Consider the following 21,439-nt stretch of genomic DNA (forward strand, 5'->3'; position numbering starts at 1 on the left):
ACCTAATGAAGGCAAAAAAACAAGGAGGAAATGTTTCCTGGACGACGTGCACACCCAGACAGGCGAAATTTTAAAGGTTAACCACATGGGATCCAAATGGGTCAGGCTCTGAGTCTGACCTGAGCTAAACTCAGACCTGTTCTGTCCAGAGATGAGCGGAGCTAGAGACGGACGTGCATGCTTTTGTTTCAACCAGGCTTGATTCTTGTAATTCTCTGTTTACATGTCTTAGCGTCTCAACTCGTCTAGCCTCAGGACCCACCACCACCTTCCTCTGTGAAAAATTGTGACCCAAATTTCTAGATAGTTTTCGACCAATCAGATATATTTACTGAAAAATTGTGCAAACATGTGACAGAGGCAAAGAACTGATTTTTTTAAAAAAAAGTTTAAAAAAAAAGTTTAAAAAGTGCTGCACAGACTTTTCATTTTTGACATGTCTTTTTTCCAGGCACATATTCGCGACCCACCTCTGGGTCCCGACCCACCAGTTGAGAACCACTGCTCTAGACGGTCTGTCCTTATGTCTTTACACTGGCTCCACATCAGTTTCAGAATCCAGTTTAAAGTTCTTGTTATTGTGTTTGGAGCCGTGCATGGTCAAGCTGCGGCTAACATCCCTGAGCTGCTGAGGCCATATTTCACCAGCAGGTCCCTGAGGTCCTCTGACCAGGGTCTGCTGGTTGTTCCTCGCACAAGACTAAAGATAGAAGGAGACTGGGCCTTTGAGGTTGCGGCACCTGAACCCAGGAACTGAGAGCAGCTTAAGAGTCGTCTGCTCAGACTCGTCTTTGTTTGATCTGTCTGTATTTGATTTTATGTAACTGTCTGTTTGTAACGTCTCTGCTCGATCCTTTATTGTGAAGCACTTTGAGACGTCTGCTCTTGAAAGGTGTTACAGAAATACACTTTACTTACTTACTTTAAAAGCTCAGGAAAAAAAACATCATGCCGTTTTAATGCATGCTCTGCAATTAAACTATGCTTTTATATACTTATTAATTAATTTATTCCTCCTCAATGAGTTAAAGTTTTAACAAATTCCCTCTTTCTTTGTGCTAGACTTTGACAGACAGACGTTGCACAGGTAACAGAGGTAATGTTGCTTTGTTTGTATTTGGGGAAAAAGGGGGGGAAGTGTTGTTGCTAAAGTCTGCCTCTAGGTTGCAGTGTTGAATTGTGATTCAGAAGTTCAACCTTTTAGGACAGCTTCTCCTCTTGAATGCACTTTTGCAATGCAGATTTTTCATCTACCTGGAAAATACTCGATGATCCACTTTTGTTTTTTTTTATCAGCACTCAAAACAAGAAATGAACGGTTTTGTCTCCACAGATGACTCATGTGAGACACCTTCAAAGTGAGGATTGTGGCAGATCATCATTCAACACGACACGTTGACTGACAAGAGGACGTACTGAACCGACACTCTGATGGGTGTTTTATTTAACGTCTTTCATGTTTTTGATTCGGGACAGAAGTTAATTTGAGTGGACTGCATCTTTAATTGACTCGAGGAGCGCTTTGTCGCTGAGAAAGATCACAGGGAGTCGGGTTCCCCAGACGCAGATTTAGTCTAATCCTTGACTCAAAAAGCATCCTCAGTGGCTGTCTGTCAACGAGAGAGGAACCTGCAGAGGTTCAACAGGAAACTGTATGTTAGAGAAACTACAGAACGCTTTAAATGCTCTTTTTTTTTATAGCTCTTCTGACAAAGCTTGTTGTAGGTCAAAGACTTTGATTTACATCGATCCCGGTTCATTGATTGATAATCTGGTTAGAATGTTAATTTACCAATCGGATTGTTAATTACCTTTGGGCTTCCTGGTAAAAATCGATCATGTGTGGTTAATGAGGCTTATTGTTATTGTGTGCCTTTTGCTAAGTAGTCCGTTTTTTTAATTTGTCACTGGATGAGGACAAAAGTCAATGTGTGCCCGGGCCTCATTTGGCTGCATCAGTCTCACCTTTGATTGATTACCGCAGTGTGTGTGTGTGTGTGTGGTCTTTTGGTGCTCCCCAATTGCAAAGTGCCTACACAATCTGACAGTCTGATGCCATGTTTACTTTTGCAGCTCTAAGCACGTCCTCAGGCTTTTCCTTATTTTCCCTATCAAGGACCACGCCATGCAACAACAAGCGTTGGTTGGTTGAGTTTATTTTTTCTTTCTTGTTTGAGTTTGTCTCTTTCTACTGGTGTTGCTTGTTTCCCTCGTGTGTTTCTTCATGTTAATGTTTCCTGGTTCAGTCTTTTGACCTTGTGTCAAACAATTTGTCAAGCCCTATTCTAAACATGTTTGTTTATTGCTTCAGTCAGATGTTTTGCATCGTCCAAGGTACAAAACATTTGACATGAGCTGCAAACTGCAAAAAACGGCAGAATTTTGCATTAAATAAATCTGATTGGTTAAAAAAAATATCAGAAGTTTGGGTCATGGTTTTTCAGGGAGGATTTGGTGGTGGAGCCTCGAGGCTAGACGAGTTGAGAACCGCTGGTCTTTAGCATTTCCTGTTTTATTTTGTAATTTCTTATCCTTGTGATTCTCTATATCCTGTGTGTGTTGTTACTGTTATATTCTTGAGTTCTCTTTTGGTCTATATTACTTCCTGTTTTATTTTTTATTTTTTTATTTTCTTGTCCTGACTGTTTCTTGTCTTCTCTTACTTCCTCTCTTTGTGGTTTCCCTCCATTTTGATCGCCCGATTGTCTTCACCTGTGTCTGATTACCCCAGTGTCTATAGTTCCCTCTTATTGGCAGTTCATCACATGTCTATACCTTCCTCGAGTCCTTGAGCCTCCCGTGGATTCCTCTGAGCTTCTGTGTTTTGTTCCCTGTGTTTGATGGACTACATTTGGACCTTCGAAGAGTAAGCTCTTGTTTTGCATTTTTGCCTTTATTGTTAATATAAATTATATATTTTCTGTTTGGTTCTGCACTTGTTTGGTCCCGTTCCTCGTCATTTAAAACGGGTCAAATACACTGGATAGTGATCTCTAAATCTTTTTTTTGGTGTCTGGTGAAATTTTTCTGAAAAGTTGTGCAGTTGACCTTGAGGGCCACTGTAGAAGTTAGATACATTCACGGTTTGAACAAAGGACGGGAAAAGAACATACTGACCAGCAGAACAAATAATGAAGCAGTTTCATTAGGTGTCACTGGTCACAGGATCATCACCCTTCTCCACTCGCTCACGCTTAATTTTCCTGAATATTTAAGGCTGCGTTCACAAATTGGCTCCACAGACTTCTTGTGGAGGTTTTACTTGGAGACTGGCAGGAAGAAAATCTGAAAAAGGTCAGGGTGAAAAATGTGTTTGTTTGTGTTCATGCATGAAGCTCATTCTGAAAATGTTGGGGCATTTTAAAGGAGCTTTGTGCGAGCAGGGCTTAAGATCTTCAGATATAGCAGAAATAATCTGATGGCAATAAACAAAACATGCACGGTTGTTTAAGTCCATGTGTCTTATAGAAATATAGTATTATGTTGTTGTATTTTCCTCACTTTGTGGTTGAAATATGTAGTTGGACCTGCATGAAACCCTGAAGCAGGACTGCAGTGCTGCTGAGGAGGCAAAAAGGTGAGACTGCATCTTTCCACACACTTACCTCTCACTCTGCTCCAAGGGCAGATGGCCAGACACACATCTCAGCCCAGACAGAAGAGGGAAAGAGAGGAATTCAATCACACAGCACAGAGCCCCCCCCCCCCCCAACCCCCCAACTCCATTTCCCAATATCTTCTCCCCCTCCAATCCTCCCCCACTCTGCCTTTATCATTTTCTCTCACTCTTTTTTTTCATCTTTTTAAGTCCCTTCATTTCAAATGCATTCATACATTTCCAATATCTTTATGTATGAGTCTGTCTCCTACCCTCCCCTCCTCCTTCCTCACCTCCCCTTGTCCCTTCCTTCCCTCCTCTCTCCCTATACTCTTTCTCTCCTTCCATCCCTCTCTCTTCCTCCCATCATCACCGCTCCTTTTACCTTCTCCCCTTCTTTCTTCCCCTTCTCCTTCCCTATCTCCTTCCCTCCTTCTCTCACTCCATCCCATTACTGTAATCCATCACTCTTCCATCAGCCACCATGCAAACAGGCCTCCTGGTTCCCATGGCAACCACCTCCGGCCCGGCAGTGCGCAGCCCCTCTCTGATTGGCTGGCAGGGCCCAGGCAGTCTCAGTCTGTCTGGTAGATGTGGTAATTGGCTGGGAAGTCATACACACACATGCACGCACACACACACACACACACACACACACACACACACACACACACACACACACACACACACACACACACATGCACGCTACCAACACATAGTATCCCCACATTGGCTTACAGTATACACATCCTTGCACATACACACTTTTGCTTACTCTGGGCCTAAATACATATACATACACATATTATTTTGGGTATTGAGTGGAAACAGACACACATGCATGTGCACACACACAAACATCTTCAGAGATATGAAAGGGAGACTGGGGTCAGAGTAATGAAGCTCATAAGAAGAAAGCAGCTCCAGGCTGTGTGTGCATGTGCATACTGTACAGTATGTGTGAGTGTGCATGTTTGTGTGCACACATGTCTGAATGTGTGTGGCACTTGGGCGTCTGTGTGTGGGTTTCTGTATGCACAGGATGGCGGGGGGTTGGGGGTGCTGTGCAGGATTTTGGATAAGGTTGGAGCTCTGCCTAAGGATGGATGGATGGAGGAGTTTTTTTGAAGCATATTTTTTAAAAATACCTGTATTCCCCATAGGAGCCAAGTGTGCACAGGTTTTCAGTTTTCTGGCTCCTGGAAGGAAGCAGGTACATGTAAGGGGGAAAAAATGGAATTGTTGATCAGCTTGACTTCACCCTGCTGCTGTTGCTCAGCCAGGTCTGGCCAACACGGCAGCTATGATGAATGTCTCATCTCCAGGAATACATCACAAATAGCAAAACTGTACCTGCCCTGAATAGCAAAGCGTGTTCTCTTCTGCGCTGTTGTTCCAAAAACAATCGCACACGATGGGGCTCTTTTGTCCCGCATATGCAGTTTTGCAGGCCAGCTACAACAAAACAAAGCTGTCTCTTCATCTTTTGTCGATTCATAGTCCCTCATTTTTTTTAAACACGAAGAGGTCAGAATATTTTTGGGAGAGAAGAAGGAGTTTTATGGTGCAAGTGTTTTAGCTGCAAAGTGTATTCAAATTGGAAATGGTAATTAGTTATTCAGGGTTTGAAGGCTGACTTTGAACACACTGCTTTGATAGATTTTTATCTGCCCAGTGAAAAGAGGAAAAGATGGTTAGTGTTGGCTTCAGCTATCAGCCAGCAAGAATAACTGAAAGTAAGGGAGGAATCGTGTGGGCGACAAAGTCGGCCCTATAAAAATTGTTAAACTGACTAGTGAGCTGTCCTAGTTGGCAACAATACATACAACCAGACGAGCAGACAGACTGACTTACTGGCATCCAAATAAAGCACACATTCAGTGCTTCTTACCCAAGAGCTACAGCAAATAAATGCACATGCACACACAAACACACAATGTTGTCAAAAGGGTTGAGGTCATTTTTCAATGTCATCTTTTTAATGGAAAAAAATGAGTCAAGGAAAGAAGAGAGGAAAACTGGGTGAAATAAGAAAGTTGGATGAATTCACAGAGAATGACTGACGGCAGGTTATGACAGCATCGCAGTCACAGTCCATGTTTCAAAGCATTCCCAGGTACCAGGGATAAAAGGAGAGGGGGGGGGGGGGAGCGGGGGGTTAAAAAAATGTCCAAGAAGATCTCATCTTCCTCTCAAGGTACAAAATATAAATCAAAAACTCATCTTTATCCAGCGTTGTGTACAACAGACAATCACGTTGAGAAAAAAATAAAAAACAAAACAATTGAAAAAGATTAAAAAATAAAAAGTGCACCCGCACTCTCACACACACATACTTACAATTACTTTCTTGTTTTTGGGAAATGAACAAAGAAAAGTGCAAGCAAGATCACAGAACGACAATTTACAAGAGAGGCCCAGAGCGGCTAAAAAGTCTCCACCCTCTGACCGAGCCTTTCAAAAGGAGGGTGGGTGGGGCGGGGGTGATGGTGTCAGCCTGAGGCCTGGAGGGTTCCTTTGTTTGACCCTCACACCCCTCCGACACCACCACCACCATCTTGGTTTGTCCAATTGTACAAAGGGAAGGCTCAAGTCTCATTAAAATAATCACACCGACACCTCTCTGAAACCGCATCATGGCTTCCCCGGATAGTACAATCGAAATGAGTTTGACTCCACCAAGCTCGTCTTATGAAGTGCCAGGAAAGGCTTTTCAGTCAGCATTGAACTCAACATCCTCGTCCAACACAAACATACATCCTCATCATTTTCAAACATTTCCGTTTTCTTCCACTCAAATCACTTCTAATCCGGGTGTTTTTGATTGGATACTGGTGCTTCTGCTGGTAAATATAACCGACGTATTTCACTGTTTTATGAAACAGCACCCTTCTTAATCCAAGCGTCGTCTGGAAAAATGTAAACACCCAAATATTCTCTTTAGATTTTTAATCTTTACTCGACATTACTCCTACCACTGCTGTGCAATGTAGGTTCGACCGAGTAAAACATGTCTGCGGGATAATAACACCTCACTGTTTTGGTTCAGTTTGCTTTTCTCTGACCTTCCTGTAATCATTAACGGTTGCACACACACATACACACACACACATGCAGAGGCATAATCAAACTTGGAGAGCAAACACAGCCACGCTGTGCACAAATGTGACACAGATTACAAAAAAAAACAGAAGAAGGAAACAAAACAGGAAACGAGTTAAAGGTTATTTTTCATCATGATGTAAAAAGAAAGCATCGTCGACAATATCCAAATATGAAAGCGGAAACATTTCAGGTGTCATTCATGCATCAGTGGAGTTACATCGAACATCGGGGCAGCACAGTATTTGCACCTTCTGTCGTTCTGCATCGGATACCGTAGACGATCGCAGCTCGGGTACATTCTTACTAGCCATCAGATCGTGCAAGTTTTCCCTTTAGAGATATGATGCAGCATTTTAATGAGGTGGTTATTCAAACAGAAAACCAGCTGACTCGTTTTAAACATCGATCTGTACACAAGAATATGAAAGACTGCATGACATGACCCTCCTATTTACAGCTATTGTCTCATAAGCGTAAAGCTCACGGATGGACGGATGTCTTCTTTTGGCTAAAACAAACAAACAAAAAACAAAACAATACAGAGGGTTAAAAACAATTCCATCTCTTTAACGTGCCCGTTACAGATGCCTTAAGTCCAGTTCAACTGGTTGAGGATGACATACTGGGCCTTTGGGTTACAATAAAACAACATTTTAAGACGGACCATTGGCTGCATTCAAAGATGGATGACGTGACTGCTCCCCAAAAGTGACGCCAAAACATTTGGAGCTCCCCCTACTGGCAGGCTGCAGTATGGGTAAAAGAAACATGGGTTAGCTCTTAGTTTTTACCTTCATTAAAAGTTTTAAAGTAAGGAGCATGGGTGACATCCTGTGGTGCCATGTGCACTGGATTAGCAGTGATAGAAGAAACAGTGATGAGAAAAGTAAAGAACAATAACAAGTTGAGTCATTGAACTTCCTATAAGTGTGTTTGAGAATGCTTCAAACCTTCACGAGTATCGTTTGTGCTGACCCGAGGGATCTTTACCCTTTTATCTGTATATTAAACGTGTGTTTTGGTTTGGGGCTTCTGGTTTTATTCACCTTTTTGCACATTGTGTTGACCACTCAAGAATGTATGTTAACATTTTTGGCCTTTTTAGCATCGAACTAATGCGGGTGTCGCCTGTGCCATTTGTAGAAACTTTCCTCCAGTACCGACGCACCAAAGAGCAACTTTTTTGACGTCCCGAGTAGGTGCAGTTTCAATGCACCCAGATGTAAAGGTTAAGGGTGGGACAATTGATACCGGCTGATGGCTCAAATGCGCCACACGTCTGCACCGTCATGGGGGGATTTTGGCTTCACTTTTGTACAAAGGGAGGCGGTGGAAACACGTCAACCATCTTTTTCACTCAGATAATGGATTTTTCTCAGTGCAAGCTGAAAACATAAAAGAATGCTGGCTGGTTAGATTCATTCAATCCCGGCAAACTTAGAGTCAACATTTCAGCTAAGGCTTGTATCTTTTTTTTTTTTTTTTTAAATCTTTCTACTGGCTCCTTACGTTTGTACCAGACTGGCAGATTGTTTAAACATCTTCTCTTTCTATTCTTTAACTCACACAAAGCAGGGGTGATCATGTTTTGCAGCACACAAAGGTGATTAAGAAGAAAGTTTCACTTGTTAAGGAACACAGCTGACAAGCTTGCAAAGCTGTTTGCACTTTGACTTAAACATCGATGACTTCACTTATCCAGGTGTCAAACTGAATCAGTGAACTGTACTGTATGTTATTCTGTGATTCTCTGATGGTATGAAGTTTGATTAAGTTACAGGAGTAGTTTAGTGACAGTTGTGCGAGTGTCTGATCGTTAAAGGACGTATTTTTGCTTGAGTATCGCTTTGGGCTAACAACAAAGAGCTAAGCGTAATCACAAACATTAAATACTTTCCCCATGACACAGTCTGTGGATTGTGCTGAAAGTTATCCAAGAGTTGTTCTTCTGCAGTTCTGTACAAGATGGCGAATAAAGAATGCAGATGCAGAAATGAAAATATTCCTTTGACGACTCACACTCAATGTTTTGTAAAAAAGATTTGATGCAAGTAAAAGAATCCTTTGGCACATTGAGAAAATGCACTCAGTCCCCATGTGGTCAAGTTCAATTTAAGATAAATACCAACCTTATATTTATCATATATTATGAACAGGATGTAAATCGGCTGACAGGGATAAGCTGAGTGAGTTTACATAGACTCGAGTATCCTGACTATGAGCTCATCCCGGTTTAGATCTTATTCAGGATCTGGTGTTTACACACACACAGAGAAACCTGGTTCTTCATATCCCTGTAAACATGATGAATACTTGAATCCTGGTTTCTGATTACTGCTTTTTATTTGCACAGGCGCCTGTCATGCTTATTTACCGTGGCAGTTTTTAAATGTAGAAAAATGAGACCACAGTGGCTTATTGAGGGCCAAGATACGGCATATCCACCTCATTTCCAGCAACGGGAGAAGAGAGCGACAGAAAATATCAAACAGGTCCTCACCTTTGACTGGTGTCAGCGTGTCACTGCCACCGTGTAGGACAAGAGAGCAATGGGTGAAGATACGCAGCCGTGACTAGCTTGACTTGTTGGGAAACCGGCGTCCTGCAGCTTGTTCACCACAGACTTAAATAGTTTAGCCTTTTGATTATTTTCTCCAATCTAAACGTCCAATCATTATTAATCATTTCATTAACAAATGACAAAACTCAGTTTCTTCAGTGCTCCAGAAGTAAGACAGGCTTGTTGCTGCCGCCATGTTTGTTTTGCAGATACTTTGGCCTGTGCAGTTAGTCGTCAGCTGTCAGAAACCCGGGTAAGGCGTTTACATGCCACAGTATCCCGTTGTCTTTTGGAGTTCTCCAGGTAGCAAAATCAAGTTTCCCAAAACCAGGACTATCCCGGTTTCTGAAATCGGGATAAGATGTTTGGGGATGTTTATGTTGCACAAACATAAAAAAGGGATACTTAAAAAACCCTTATGAAAACCGGATTACTCAAGTCCATGTAGCAACCAATCACAATTGAATTACAGATTGTAGGGATTCAAAGAAACATACGTAGCATCTCTTAACTCAAGAAACAATCCATTATCCTTAACATGGTTTAGTCAAATGAACCCGTGACCACAATGCTAATTTTTTTAGCATTTCCTTTGATTTTCCTGGAGAATAAAACACCTGTTGCAGCTGAATATGGACCAGAAATGTGTTAGCTTAGCATCAAAACTGAAAGCAGGGGACAGCTAGCCTGGCTCTGTTAAAAGGGAGAAAATTCCACTTACCAGCATCTCTCAAACTCACTTTTTAAAACATGAAATCATTTTTTAAACCGTAACTATTTTTTCATTTTTATTTTGCAAGTTTTCTGAAATGTCGACCTTTGTCTTAAACACTCGTCGGCCCTGATGTTGGACTTCAGACTGGAGTCTTCTCGCCTGCACATGATCGACTTTTCACCACCTTTGTTGTGATGTTTAAACAGGAAAATGCCAACCCTTTTTTTACATTCACATTACCTGCTGCTGAACCATCTAACCACCTAGCATGGAGCTGGCTACAGTTACTGCAGAGCTCAGATAAACTCACAGACAGAAACACAGGCACACACAGAGTTTAAAAACACACTCAGTTTGGCCTAAATAGTTCATATCACAAACACATTATTGCGAATTAAGTGTGCTTTCTTTTCAATGTTCAATCAAAAGTTTTCTTAAATAATTTAAATGACAACATGCAAATGAGAAATAAATAAAAAAAGGAATCATAAAAAAGGTTTTCAGGCCTCGGCATCTGCCGGACAACATCTGCATTGTCCACACATCCATCCTACATTCTTAACAAACAGATAAAACACACCAAGCACCGGGAGTGGTTCAGTCTCGCATTGGCTTCACAGTCATTGTTTCATGGAAGGAGTGGGCAGATTGAGGGACAGGGAAAGGATTTAGGAGAGGAGCTAAGCCTAAAAATGTTTTTAAATACACTGTTTGATCAGAGATAGCTGATTAGAGAAAAAAAAAATCCATCCCTCTCTCATCCGGGGATCACATCCGGACACTTTAACCTTCAGTGTCAATCCCAAAATGCATCATTCAATCGTGGAAACCACATGCAAGGAGAGAGGACTTAGTGAGGTCAGAGAAAGTTCATGACCAGATGCTCGTTGTTTGACAGTGAGGAGGGATTTTAAGAGTGTGTAGATAGAGAACCGGTCTGAATTCTGTACAGTTCACTCCCCTTCAGAAGCGCGCAGGGCAGCGAGCCCTGCAGACACAAATGCAGAGTTCAACGTCTCATCTCTGCTGTGAGCAGTACGGGACAGAGGGACGAAATGAAATTTTGGTAAGGTGTATATTTCACAGTTGACTAACACCGAAAGACACCACTCCATGGTTTTCCAGAGTCTTCCATGCCCTGCCCTTGGCCTAACAACTATCCATCCTATTAATTCTCACTCACTACTTGACTGAGTTGCAGCTGAAGACCATTAGGGCTCTTCTGAGGGCCCTTAAGAGGGTTCCTGTTGAGTCGTATGCCTCTGAAGAGCCCTTGGCAGGCTGGAGTGAGTGTCTCACTAGTAAACTTACGGCCAGCTGATGAATTCCTCTGTTGACACAGAGGGATAAGAGAGGGGCGGGATCGGGTTGGGGGGGGGGGGGGGGGGGGTCAGGTCAAGCACATCAGGCAGAGTGAGTGACACAAAAATACAGAGGTTGGCTCTTCGCTGGATGGACTTTCAAGAATGGGTGCGGCGCTGTAGGGGCCGTGTGCTCAGTGGAGTCAGAGGTCACTGGGGCAGATTGTAGAGGAGGGCGGGTAAGGGGGTGGGGGGTGGGGATCTGCAGAGGCACAGAGAGGGGTGACGACGAGGAGGTTTTGGAGAGGATGAAGGGCCAAGAGGATGAGGCGCAGCTCCAGCAGATTAAGTGAGGGTGATGTAGGCTGAGGCCTTTTCCTTCAGTTGTCTCAGACACAGATGACAGCTCCAGCTCCCTGTACAACACACACACACACACACACACACACACACACACACACACACACACACAAACGCACACACAGAGATCGGAAGTTCAATCACTGCTATTGTAAAGCCTTGTGGATTAATGCCTCATTTTAGACAGAGCATTAAGTAATACTGTAAATTAAAGCTCCACGTTGAAACACCACAAGCTGTGCCTGCGCTGTGTGGATGCAGGGGATTTGACAACTAGTTTGGTTTGGATTTGAGCAGGGGATTTGTGACATTAATTAAACATCAACTTCAGATGAATGTTCAACCGTTAACACTTCAAAGTGCACGTAGACCCTGCTGCATTCTGCCTAAAGGTGTTATGTGAGCATCGAGCACAGCAGGCTATGTATAAAAATACAAGTCGTGAAAATGTCAGGTCTCCGGCAGGGAGAGTGAATTTGAATTCTGCGTCTGAATTTCCAAAAGTCTTCCTCGTTAATCAGAAGCATTGCATGTGTGGGCAGAGCATGACACTGTTAGTGAGTGTCGAACACAAGTGGCACCGCTACTGTGTGTTCAGACAAGTGACATTTTTGCCATGGCAACAGATTATCTTTTTCTACTACTCATTTCCATGACAACGCCATCAAACATCCTGAGGCAGCCATCTTACGAGCAGAAGGCAGAATGACAGCCCAATTTGAATGGATGTACCTGCTCCATTTCGGCAGCACGCGCGCTGCAGCTTCAGATTAAAGGCGTCCTACAAAGAGATGCAGATTTCTGCCCGTGGGTCGAGCAGTGACGCTTTCAATTCTCACTCCCTAAAAGTCATCACAGAGACCGTCTGTGTTGACCACAGGTTTACAGTCTCCTCAGTGATTGTCTCCCCACCTACAGCTCAGACTGTTACATAACTCTGTGCAAACAACACGACTGTTCTCGGCTGAGTTGGGGTGTGCAGTCTGACCAAACGCAGGTCTACAGCTTACAGCATTCATAGCTATTTAGTCACGTGACCAGCACAGAGGCTTGGAGGAGTTTAGTAAAGCAGCAGCCACCATTAAACACACTGTGGAGCTGCAGCAGGGGCTTTTAAAATAATGTATGTTTACATCATCTGACACCCACAGAAAAACAGAGATATTAAGATAAATTGCACGTTTGCGACCCTTGCACAGTACACAGGAAACTATTAGTTGTGGGTTTTTAAAAAAATACTTTTTGGCCATTTTGCCTCTAAAACAGCTGAAGAGAGACAGGAAGTGTTGGGGGAGAGAGCGAGGGCCGATGTCGGCTTGTAATCCACGGCCGCTGCGGCGAGGACTATTGCCTCTGTACACGGGGTGTGCGACATAACGCTAAGCTATCGGCACCAAAGTGCTGTACAAGGATTAGACACGTCTCAGATACTAAGTGGAGATTCCTTCCCCTTACACCGCTGTAGGATAAGAGTCTCACAAAAGTACGGACAGTTTTTTGTGTTTTCTACGCGTCTTAAGGTCAGTGCGTCACAGTCAACAACAACAACTGTCTTTCATTAAAAAAACATCAAATAAACTAGTTTAGTAGGTGGCAACAGAGGCAGATAACTTCTCTGTAGTGTGCAGCAGTAGGAAGCCTTTCTGGGCGGTTCTATAAGTGTGTGACGTCAATGAATTTCTTGATATGAACGCCTTTAAAAAAAAGGGCCGGTACACTGTATCTTTTAATAATACTGCATGTACTTATAGAGATCTCTTCAAGATCTTCAACCAAGTCCAGTTGCTTTTGGATGAAGCTTCGACTGCACCATGACCCGGATGACTGGGAACCTACACAGACGAGGAGTCGAGCGCTATACGTACCCTCGGGTGGTTCAGACATGGGAGGGCTCAGACAGTACATGTGGTAGCCTCGGTCACAGTCGTCACAGAACAGCAGCTGGTCCTGGAACAGAGGGGGAGAGTTAGTCAGTGCGTGTTATCGAGTCGGGGGAAATGTTTGAAAATCAAAGCTTTATATTGACACAAGCCAGAATGTTGAATGTGTAAAGATGTGGATTCTCTTTTAAGGGTTGATGTGTGATGCATGGCCTTAGTTATTTAAAGTGAGGACTCTATGAAAACCTGCTCTCTGTTTCTGTCTTTAACATGCGCATCAGTTTGTGGTAGATCATTGTAGAGTGGTCACCATAACGCCCCCCTTTTGGTTTGTGAAAGTCTCTTTTAAAGCCTTGAGTTCAGCTTTTTGCCATCATCATCTTCTTGGGCACCATACTGACGACATGCTAAACACGTTGCTTTGTATCCGTGCAGGTCGACAGGTAGCCATGGCAGCAATCTCTCAATCACAAGTAGCCACGCTCTCAAGCACAACCTGCTTCATCCACAGTTTTAACAAAGGTTACACCATTGTTTACAAAATGTTCAACTGAGAAAGACTTGAACGAGCAATTGAAACCACGAGCTCATCGGGGAACTGTTCACTGAGGTTTTTAGTTCTGCTCTGAAGTATAGGCAAATCTTCCATCTCATTTCATAGACTCGGATTTCTTTTTGCAACATTTTGGAAAATTAAGCCAATGAAGACACGCTTAATGCTGCAGCTTAATAACTGTCAATTTCCACACAGTCCGTGCGGGCTACGTTCCGTCAGTGCTGTGGTTTAGCTCCGTCAGACGGCACACGCCCTGCCCCACTGGTACCGTTTCTGGAGCAGGAGCGCAGCCATGAGCAGCTGTACACGCTGACTTCCTGGAGCATTGACTAGAGTGGCAGACGGGCGGACTGCAGCTCGCACGGAATATGTGGAATCTGGCAGTTAATAGTTTCGACTTTAGGCTGGCTGCAAAACTCAAGGAATCCGTATGATACCCCAAATTAAAAATGTTTACAGCCTGGTTCACAGTTTGCTAACTTTAGCTTCTTTCTTCATTGGTGGAAACAGTACGGTGGTGAATTTCTAAATTACGCAGCTGTTTTAACGACATTCGAGGTTAAGAGTTATGCATACATTTAAATGGTTAGGGGTGTGGCTGAGCTGACTTGCCAGGAGGCTCATCGCCCGCCTCAGCTCAGCCTCTTTTCAGATCACAAGTGATGAAGAGATTGCTTTTCGATTATGGAAACTGCCATCGTTCTTAATTATTTTGTGTTTATTATGACGTGTGCTCTTGGCCAGGTAAACCTTGGTTGTATAAAATGAAAATGAAAGTTTCACACCCTAGACTGTATAAAACATGGACATGTGTGTATGTGTGCAGCCACATGTGTCTAGAGCTAACATGTAATATGAAGTGTGATCGTACGTCGTTCTCAGAGGTGCCACACAGACTGCAGGACTTGCACTCGATGCACTGCCAGCGATAAGTCCTCACCGCAGCCGTCATGTTCACTGTGAACTGCAGACAGGACGGGTGGCCTGGATGCACACACACACATAAACACACATAAACACACACACACACACAAACACACACCCACACAACATTTTTTTACCATAGCTTCCTGCATTTTGAGGACAGACATCCCTCATCTACTAGACTCTTCTGCCCTCGGTTTGTTTGCTTCCTTTAAGTGATTTATTTATATTTCTTTTTTTAGATTGTGATGTCTTGTGGCTGAGATTCAAAAGATGTAAACGTTGCTGAAATATATCTAAAAATACATTTTTAACTCGTTTGTCTCGGGAGAAATGTACAGTATGCTTCACTCTTTAAAGCAAACTACAAAAGTGTAATGAAATTCTAAACAAATTGGCCTCTTCCTCTGCAGTCCACTTCTCTCTCTCTCTCTCTTCCTATCCTATTATTAAACCCATTCCTGGTACTCGCTGTTACATGATCACGACAAGAGAGATATTGTTATGTCATTCTTATTTCCTGACCTTCATTTGTCTTCTCTGTGGGTGGTTATAAAGCAGACGAGGACCATACCAGTTTTGCATGCTGCAGCCCATTCACTACAATTCACGTTTGTCTTTTTGTTTAAAGTTCTGTTCATTTTTATTTTTTTCAGATGGAAGAAAAATGTTTACAGTACACATGCAATCAAGTAGTAAGTACACAAAGTCTGCACCATGTATATTGCAATCTCTGCATATAGCCAGAATACACAAACACATGTCATACCAAAGAAAGGAGAAAGAAAATACAACCATACTGAAAAGTTATAACACGGCTGAAATTTGAATGATACCATACTCTCACAAATCATCTACAGTCTGGTTTGGACATTAGTTCAAGTGTAGAAAAAGACAATGACTTAAAGCATCACAATTGTAAAGAAAATTGTATAGTAAGCCAGGATTGAAAAGTTTGATAGGATGCTGGAAGGCCTAGCGTTTATGTTGCACGCTATCATCCTCCAGCAGGGTCTCTCTCTCCGACCCGCGGCACTTTAACTCATCATACCCCCGCTCCCTCATCCCATTTTGGGGAAGACAAGAAGGTCACAGCAACATTACATTTTATTGACTCTTATTTAAATGAAGAGTTTGTTGAAAACATTGTGGTTAGTAAATTAGTTACAAATTGAGCACGAGAGTTAATTTTCCACAAGACATGTCAGCTCTGTACCACAGAGCATCTTCACACTTATTATTCCATCCATCCATCCATCCAATATCTATACCGCTTTTCCCGTTAGGGGTCGCTGGAGCTGATTCCAGCTGGGCGAGAGGCGGGGTTACACCCTCGACTGTTCACCAGTCAATCACATGTTTATAACATTCCCTGATTTATCTAATTTCTCTGATGTTCTTAAAGAGGTCAAAAAGCTCCAGTGACGATGACCCCTGTGAAGGCCACCATCAGGGTCCTCATCATGACCTGAATGACCCCTGTGAAGGCCACAAGCCGTAACGCGTCAGTCTATTTTGTTAATAAAGTTTTTTTTGCCGGAGCTTTTTGACCTCTTCAAGCCTTTCGCTCTTCATGCACCTTGAATCCCGCTCTGCTTCTGTTTTGCACTTCAAACATTTATCCAGGATTATTCAAACTATCATTCATGAGAACTTAATAATATTGTACATAGAATATAAAAAGCATTAATATTCCTGTTATACAGAAGGAGAATTAACGATTACAGTGTCGTTTATGGATGTTTTCGTATTAAATCGTAATGAAGTTCACATTTTTCCAATTAACCTTAATTAACAACGACTCCACAAACTTGACAGGATTTAAGGGAGTCAATTTAATTGTTTTTGTACGGTGGCCTTTAAGGACAATTAGTCTTAAAGTGGGTATCCAATTTCTCAATTCAAATGTCACAGTTAAATCTAATCTTAAGTTTGTTTTAATGATGGTGAGTAGCATTATAAAGCTACTCTTGTCCTGTGTTCTGCTTTCTAGTTGATTCTGAAATATGAACGCTTTCACTGTAGGGGATTTGTCCTTAAGGGCCACCATAGTTAAGCAAACTGTATTAGTATATATAATTCTCTGCAAATTATTATGACTCTTTTCCAAACAGTAAAATTAACTTTAAAGGCAGGGTTGGTCATTTTTTAAAAACTAGCATGATTTTGAAAATGGCATTCCCTCAGTGCTCTGTCGATCGTTCATTTCTGTCAGGACCTAAAGACCAAAATCTTCTGGAGGAAATTACGAACCCTGCCTTTAAAACTGTAAAAACAAAAAGAAAAACATGAAACATCGGGCTTTTAATGAGGTTAAGATTCTGTACATGATTTGTAGTCGATGGGCAACAAGAACAAAACATTGGTATGGTCCATTTATTTTAAGTATAACAGGGATCATAACTTTCATTTCTTTTTATAGTTAGTAAGACAGTCTGGGCTCAACAGTTGAAACATCGCAATAAAAAACTGTCTTTCAACAGAGGACCGCCTTCCTCCTGCCAATCATCCCCTTCAGCGGTGCCCTACCTGAGCGTCCACAGTCCGCACAGGAGATTAGGTCTTCAGGACAGCCGGTCTTCTTTGAGCCCCCAAGGCAGAAGTCACAGTAGCCGTTGGCGATCACTGAGCCGTCTGCTGCTTTCTTGGCTGGAAGACAGAAAGTGAAAAAAAAGATTTAGGTAAGGAAAAGTGGGACTGGGAAAAGAAAAGCTATGTGCACAGACAAACCTCAAAGGGGGCTTGAGCCAACAGACCTTGACAGATACTCTTGTTGCAGGTTTTAAGTACTATTTTTTTTCAAACTGATATAATTAAAGGACCAATCAGTAAGACATCTATTGATTTATATGATAAAGTGATCTTACTATATGATCAGACATTAATGAAACATGCTATGTTGAAGTGCTGGCTTCTCTGACAACAATGCAGCAGCCAGTATGTCCTCCTTCTAACTTTAGATTCTGGTCCTGAATGCTCTGGATTTGTTTGGACCAGAGAAGGTAGGCGGTTTTACGACACCTCCACACGGCTGTTTTGGACGCCCCTCGGTTTGTCCAGATATGAGAGCAGTTATCAGGTCAAACCAACAGGTGTTGCAGCGATGGAAGCGGGCAAGAGAAGTGGTTCAGATAGAAGTGATTGTACCCGACCTAAAAAGCCTCTGCATGTTTCTAATAAGCTCCACGAGCAGAAACGTGCTCAAACTAGGATCAATATTGGAGATGCTTTTGAAAAATGGAGAGGTTAGAACACAGAAAGGTTTACAGACCGATGCAGAGCTGGATAAACACTGAAGCTTCAGTGTCCACCACATGGCAACCTGTGTGAGCATCGACTCTAGAGAGGAGGGGGCGGGGGGAGACAGCTCTCTACAATGTTTTGAATTGGGACTGCAGTACACATTTTAAACACTGGGTGTCAGAGTTACATATTTTTGCTTCTTTAAAAAAGTGTACCCAAAGATAAAACGTCACATTTTCTCTTTCCTCATCAAGAAGCTTTGTGGTGTTTTGTGGGTTTGGTATTTTTGGTGTCTAAACTGAACATGCCAGCCCAGAGTGATGTGGCTCATATGCACTCTGCATATTTAAGGCTGCCCCTTAAATCTTCCTGACTTTCTTGTTCACACATACACTCCCTGTAAGACAGGATGGGGGGTTGGGGTCTCAGGAGGATGAGAACATGACGTAAAAAATAATTGTGCAAGTGGCTGAAGAAGCAACAGAGTAATACGCTATGATGATGAGTTTTGCATTCATATCCAAGAATTTAAGCGTGCAGCTCGGTGTAGTTCACGGTATCAACAAAAGAGCGGAGAAGAACATACTGGTGAAAAGAAAACATACTGAAGCACTTTCATTATGTTCACAGAGATCATTCTGAAGGAACACAGACAGTCTATGGTTGTGCACCAGTCGCAGGATATTAATGTCTCCACACCCAAACCCCCACCCCGCTACTCGCAGGTGGTGTATTTTCCTTAATATTTCCTGCTTGGTTCTCACATTGGCTCACCCCTAATTCACGCGGAATGTTTAATAGAGAGACGGAAGGAGAAATTGCTGGTAAAGTCGAGGAGTGAAAAAAAGTGTCTATGTTCACATGTGCAGCTCCCGCCAAAAAATTCAGGACGTTTTCAGAATTTTTTTGCATGTGTGAAATCACCAATAGTCACACATATCAGTGGCTTGCTGCTGTTAGATATTAATGTCTAACAAAGCAATGCTACTCATCTGCAACAAAAACACACATTTTTGAATGATTGCAAATCTTTTTAGATGCTAACAAATTGCATCCTTTTAGATTGTCCTATCCTGCAGAAGCCATTGATGCATTTAGACTGACCAGATTCAAACAACTGCAGAATCCTAAACTTCATACACACCGGTAAATATGTTGTTTCTTTACGTGTAAATGTTGTAAAAGCTGCTCTGAAATGAAGGAGCTCTGTGTGGAGGCAAACAAACTGTGAGAGAAGGATCCACAGTGTTACACAGAGTTTTGTACTGAGAGACAATGATTAGACCTAAAACACTATGCTGTAAAACAAAAAGGAAGTTTGTCACGAAATCCCTGTCGCCAAATTCTGCTTCATCCCAGCTTGGCTCAACGCTCTGCATATCTCTCACTCCTTCTCCATCTGTTTGCTTTTGTAAAAACAAGCACCAGAGCAGGCCTGCGCTGGAGCCTGGGACTCTCCAAACCCCAGCTCACCACGGTAGAAAGCAGGGGGGGTAGGGGTGGGGGGGTACAGAGAGGGAAAACCTCTGGGAGTCCGGGTAAATATTGCCAGGAGAGGAGGAGGTGGAAGAAGAGGAGGAATTAAAGAAAGATGGAAGAGGTATAAGTAGGTGTGCGAGCATGGGGAGGTTGCTGGGAGAGACCTGCCATCGTGCTGAGCGCGGAGAGGCAAGTGCTCCACGTGAAGTCGTTTCATAATGATTATTAACAAGAGAGAAATTCCCCCTGCCTGCCTAAGCCCTGTGTGAATATGTGTGTGTATGTTTCCACATCTACCCCTTCCTCCTCCCGTCTTTCTGTCTGACTGTCTGTGTCTCTCTGCCCGCCTGTCTGCCTGTATGACTTACTGCTGTTGATTGCATAATCACTTTAATGGAAGCAATCACATAACCACTGCAGACTATTTTGTATGTACTTCTCTAAGATTCATCGCCCTGGACCGGTCCACCACTATGACTCACCATGCAGGACAGAAGCATCAGCAAATACAACAGAGTGGACTGCACAGGTACACACTCACACAAAGACACAAACAAGCACAGAATGCCAAACGTCCTGCAGAAAGATAAAAGACAATGACACACACACACACACACACACACACACACACACACACACACACACACACACACACACACACACACACACACACACACACACACACACACACACACACACACACACACACACACACCGGCATGCAGGCAGGCAGACAGCGCTGCAGGTGATACTGTGTGCAAGAGACAGAGAGAGGTCATTAATCCATCCATTTCAGGGTGGAGTCTGGTTTGGTTGTAAGAAGGGGGGCGGGGGGAGAATTTGATGGAAAAAAGGTGGAGAAGGAAAGGAGGAGTGAGAGAGATTGTGTTTCTGCTCCACAGGGTCTGGCTTTAATCCGCCGAGAAATAAAATAATAAAAGAAGGTGAGGTGAGAGAGACAGAGAGACAGACAGACAGACAGACAGACAGACAGACAGACAGACAGACAGACAACAGGGGAGGGGAGGGGAGGGAATTGATAAGCTGTACCTGCTCCTGCAGAATTCAACAGGAGCGCGCTGAGCAAAGAGGCTGCCATGCACTGTGAGGATGTGACTGCATAGTGCATTACTCCAGGGATGTACAGTAAAGAGATGATTTTATCAGCTGCTGCTTGTCATCAACAATCAACAAAAATAATCAAACTTGCTAAAAATATAGTCATTAGCAGGGTGTGCACAGGATCCCAGTGCTGCAGATGTAAGGTATAAAAAGGTGCATAATCTAAAGTGAATGGGTTGAATATTCTCTAGGATCTGAAATTCACATATTTAATATTTTAGTAACACAGATGGTTCCAGTCTGACAGTTTATAATAATCTCTTACGCCGGTGATATTCATAAAACTCAGGTCTACATGCTGATCAGGGTTATGTAGATATGCCCTGGCCTGGTTTTCCCCTTTATTAAAAAGCACAGGACATTGAGTGCGGCCGGTCATATCGCTGAATCAGCTCACGATATTAAATTGCATTCAAAACATGTCAGAAGAGGAATATTATTACAGGTATTGCTTACTAGGAGCAGTAATAAGAGGGACACAAATGTTAATTGGTCAAACTATGTCAACATCAGAGCACAAATCTACGAGCTAACTAAAGAGCGCTAACATTAGCTCACTAACTCAACAATGCAGCTCGAGACAAGGATCATTTTGT

At 42.8% G+C, this 21,439-nt stretch overlaps 1 protein-coding gene and 1 long non-coding RNA gene across 2 annotated transcripts in view; one reads left to right on the forward strand and one right to left on the reverse strand.

Moving 5' to 3' along the window:
- Positions 1 to 3,225: 3,225 nt before the first annotated feature.
- The window catches only part of LOC132979844 (uncharacterized), a 21,944-nt gene continuing 3,730 nt past the window's right edge, over positions 3,226 to 21,439 (forward strand). The window contains exons 1-4 of the long non-coding RNA XR_009674102.1: positions 3,226 to 3,577; positions 17,483 to 17,680; positions 19,322 to 19,388; positions 20,167 to 20,250. This is a non-coding gene — a long non-coding RNA (uncharacterized LOC132979844). The remainder of the gene's footprint in view (positions 3,578 to 17,482; positions 17,681 to 19,321; positions 19,389 to 20,166; positions 20,251 to 21,439) is intronic.
- The window catches only part of dpf1 (double PHD fingers 1), a 50,670-nt gene continuing 37,246 nt past the window's right edge, over positions 8,016 to 21,439 (reverse strand). Inside the window, 4 exon segments of the mRNA XM_061045646.1 lie at positions 8,016 to 11,695; positions 13,505 to 13,586; positions 14,947 to 15,059; positions 17,529 to 17,648. Coding sequence (XP_060901629.1) covers positions 11,625 to 11,695; positions 13,505 to 13,586; positions 14,947 to 15,059; positions 17,529 to 17,648 — 386 coding nt within the window. The 3' untranslated portion in view covers positions 8,016 to 11,624.

This window comes from Labrus mixtus, chromosome 9 (genome assembly GCF_963584025.1).
Source record: "Labrus mixtus chromosome 9, fLabMix1.1, whole genome shotgun sequence".
NCBI classification, from domain to species: domain Eukaryota; kingdom Metazoa; phylum Chordata; class Actinopteri; order Labriformes; family Labridae; genus Labrus; species Labrus mixtus.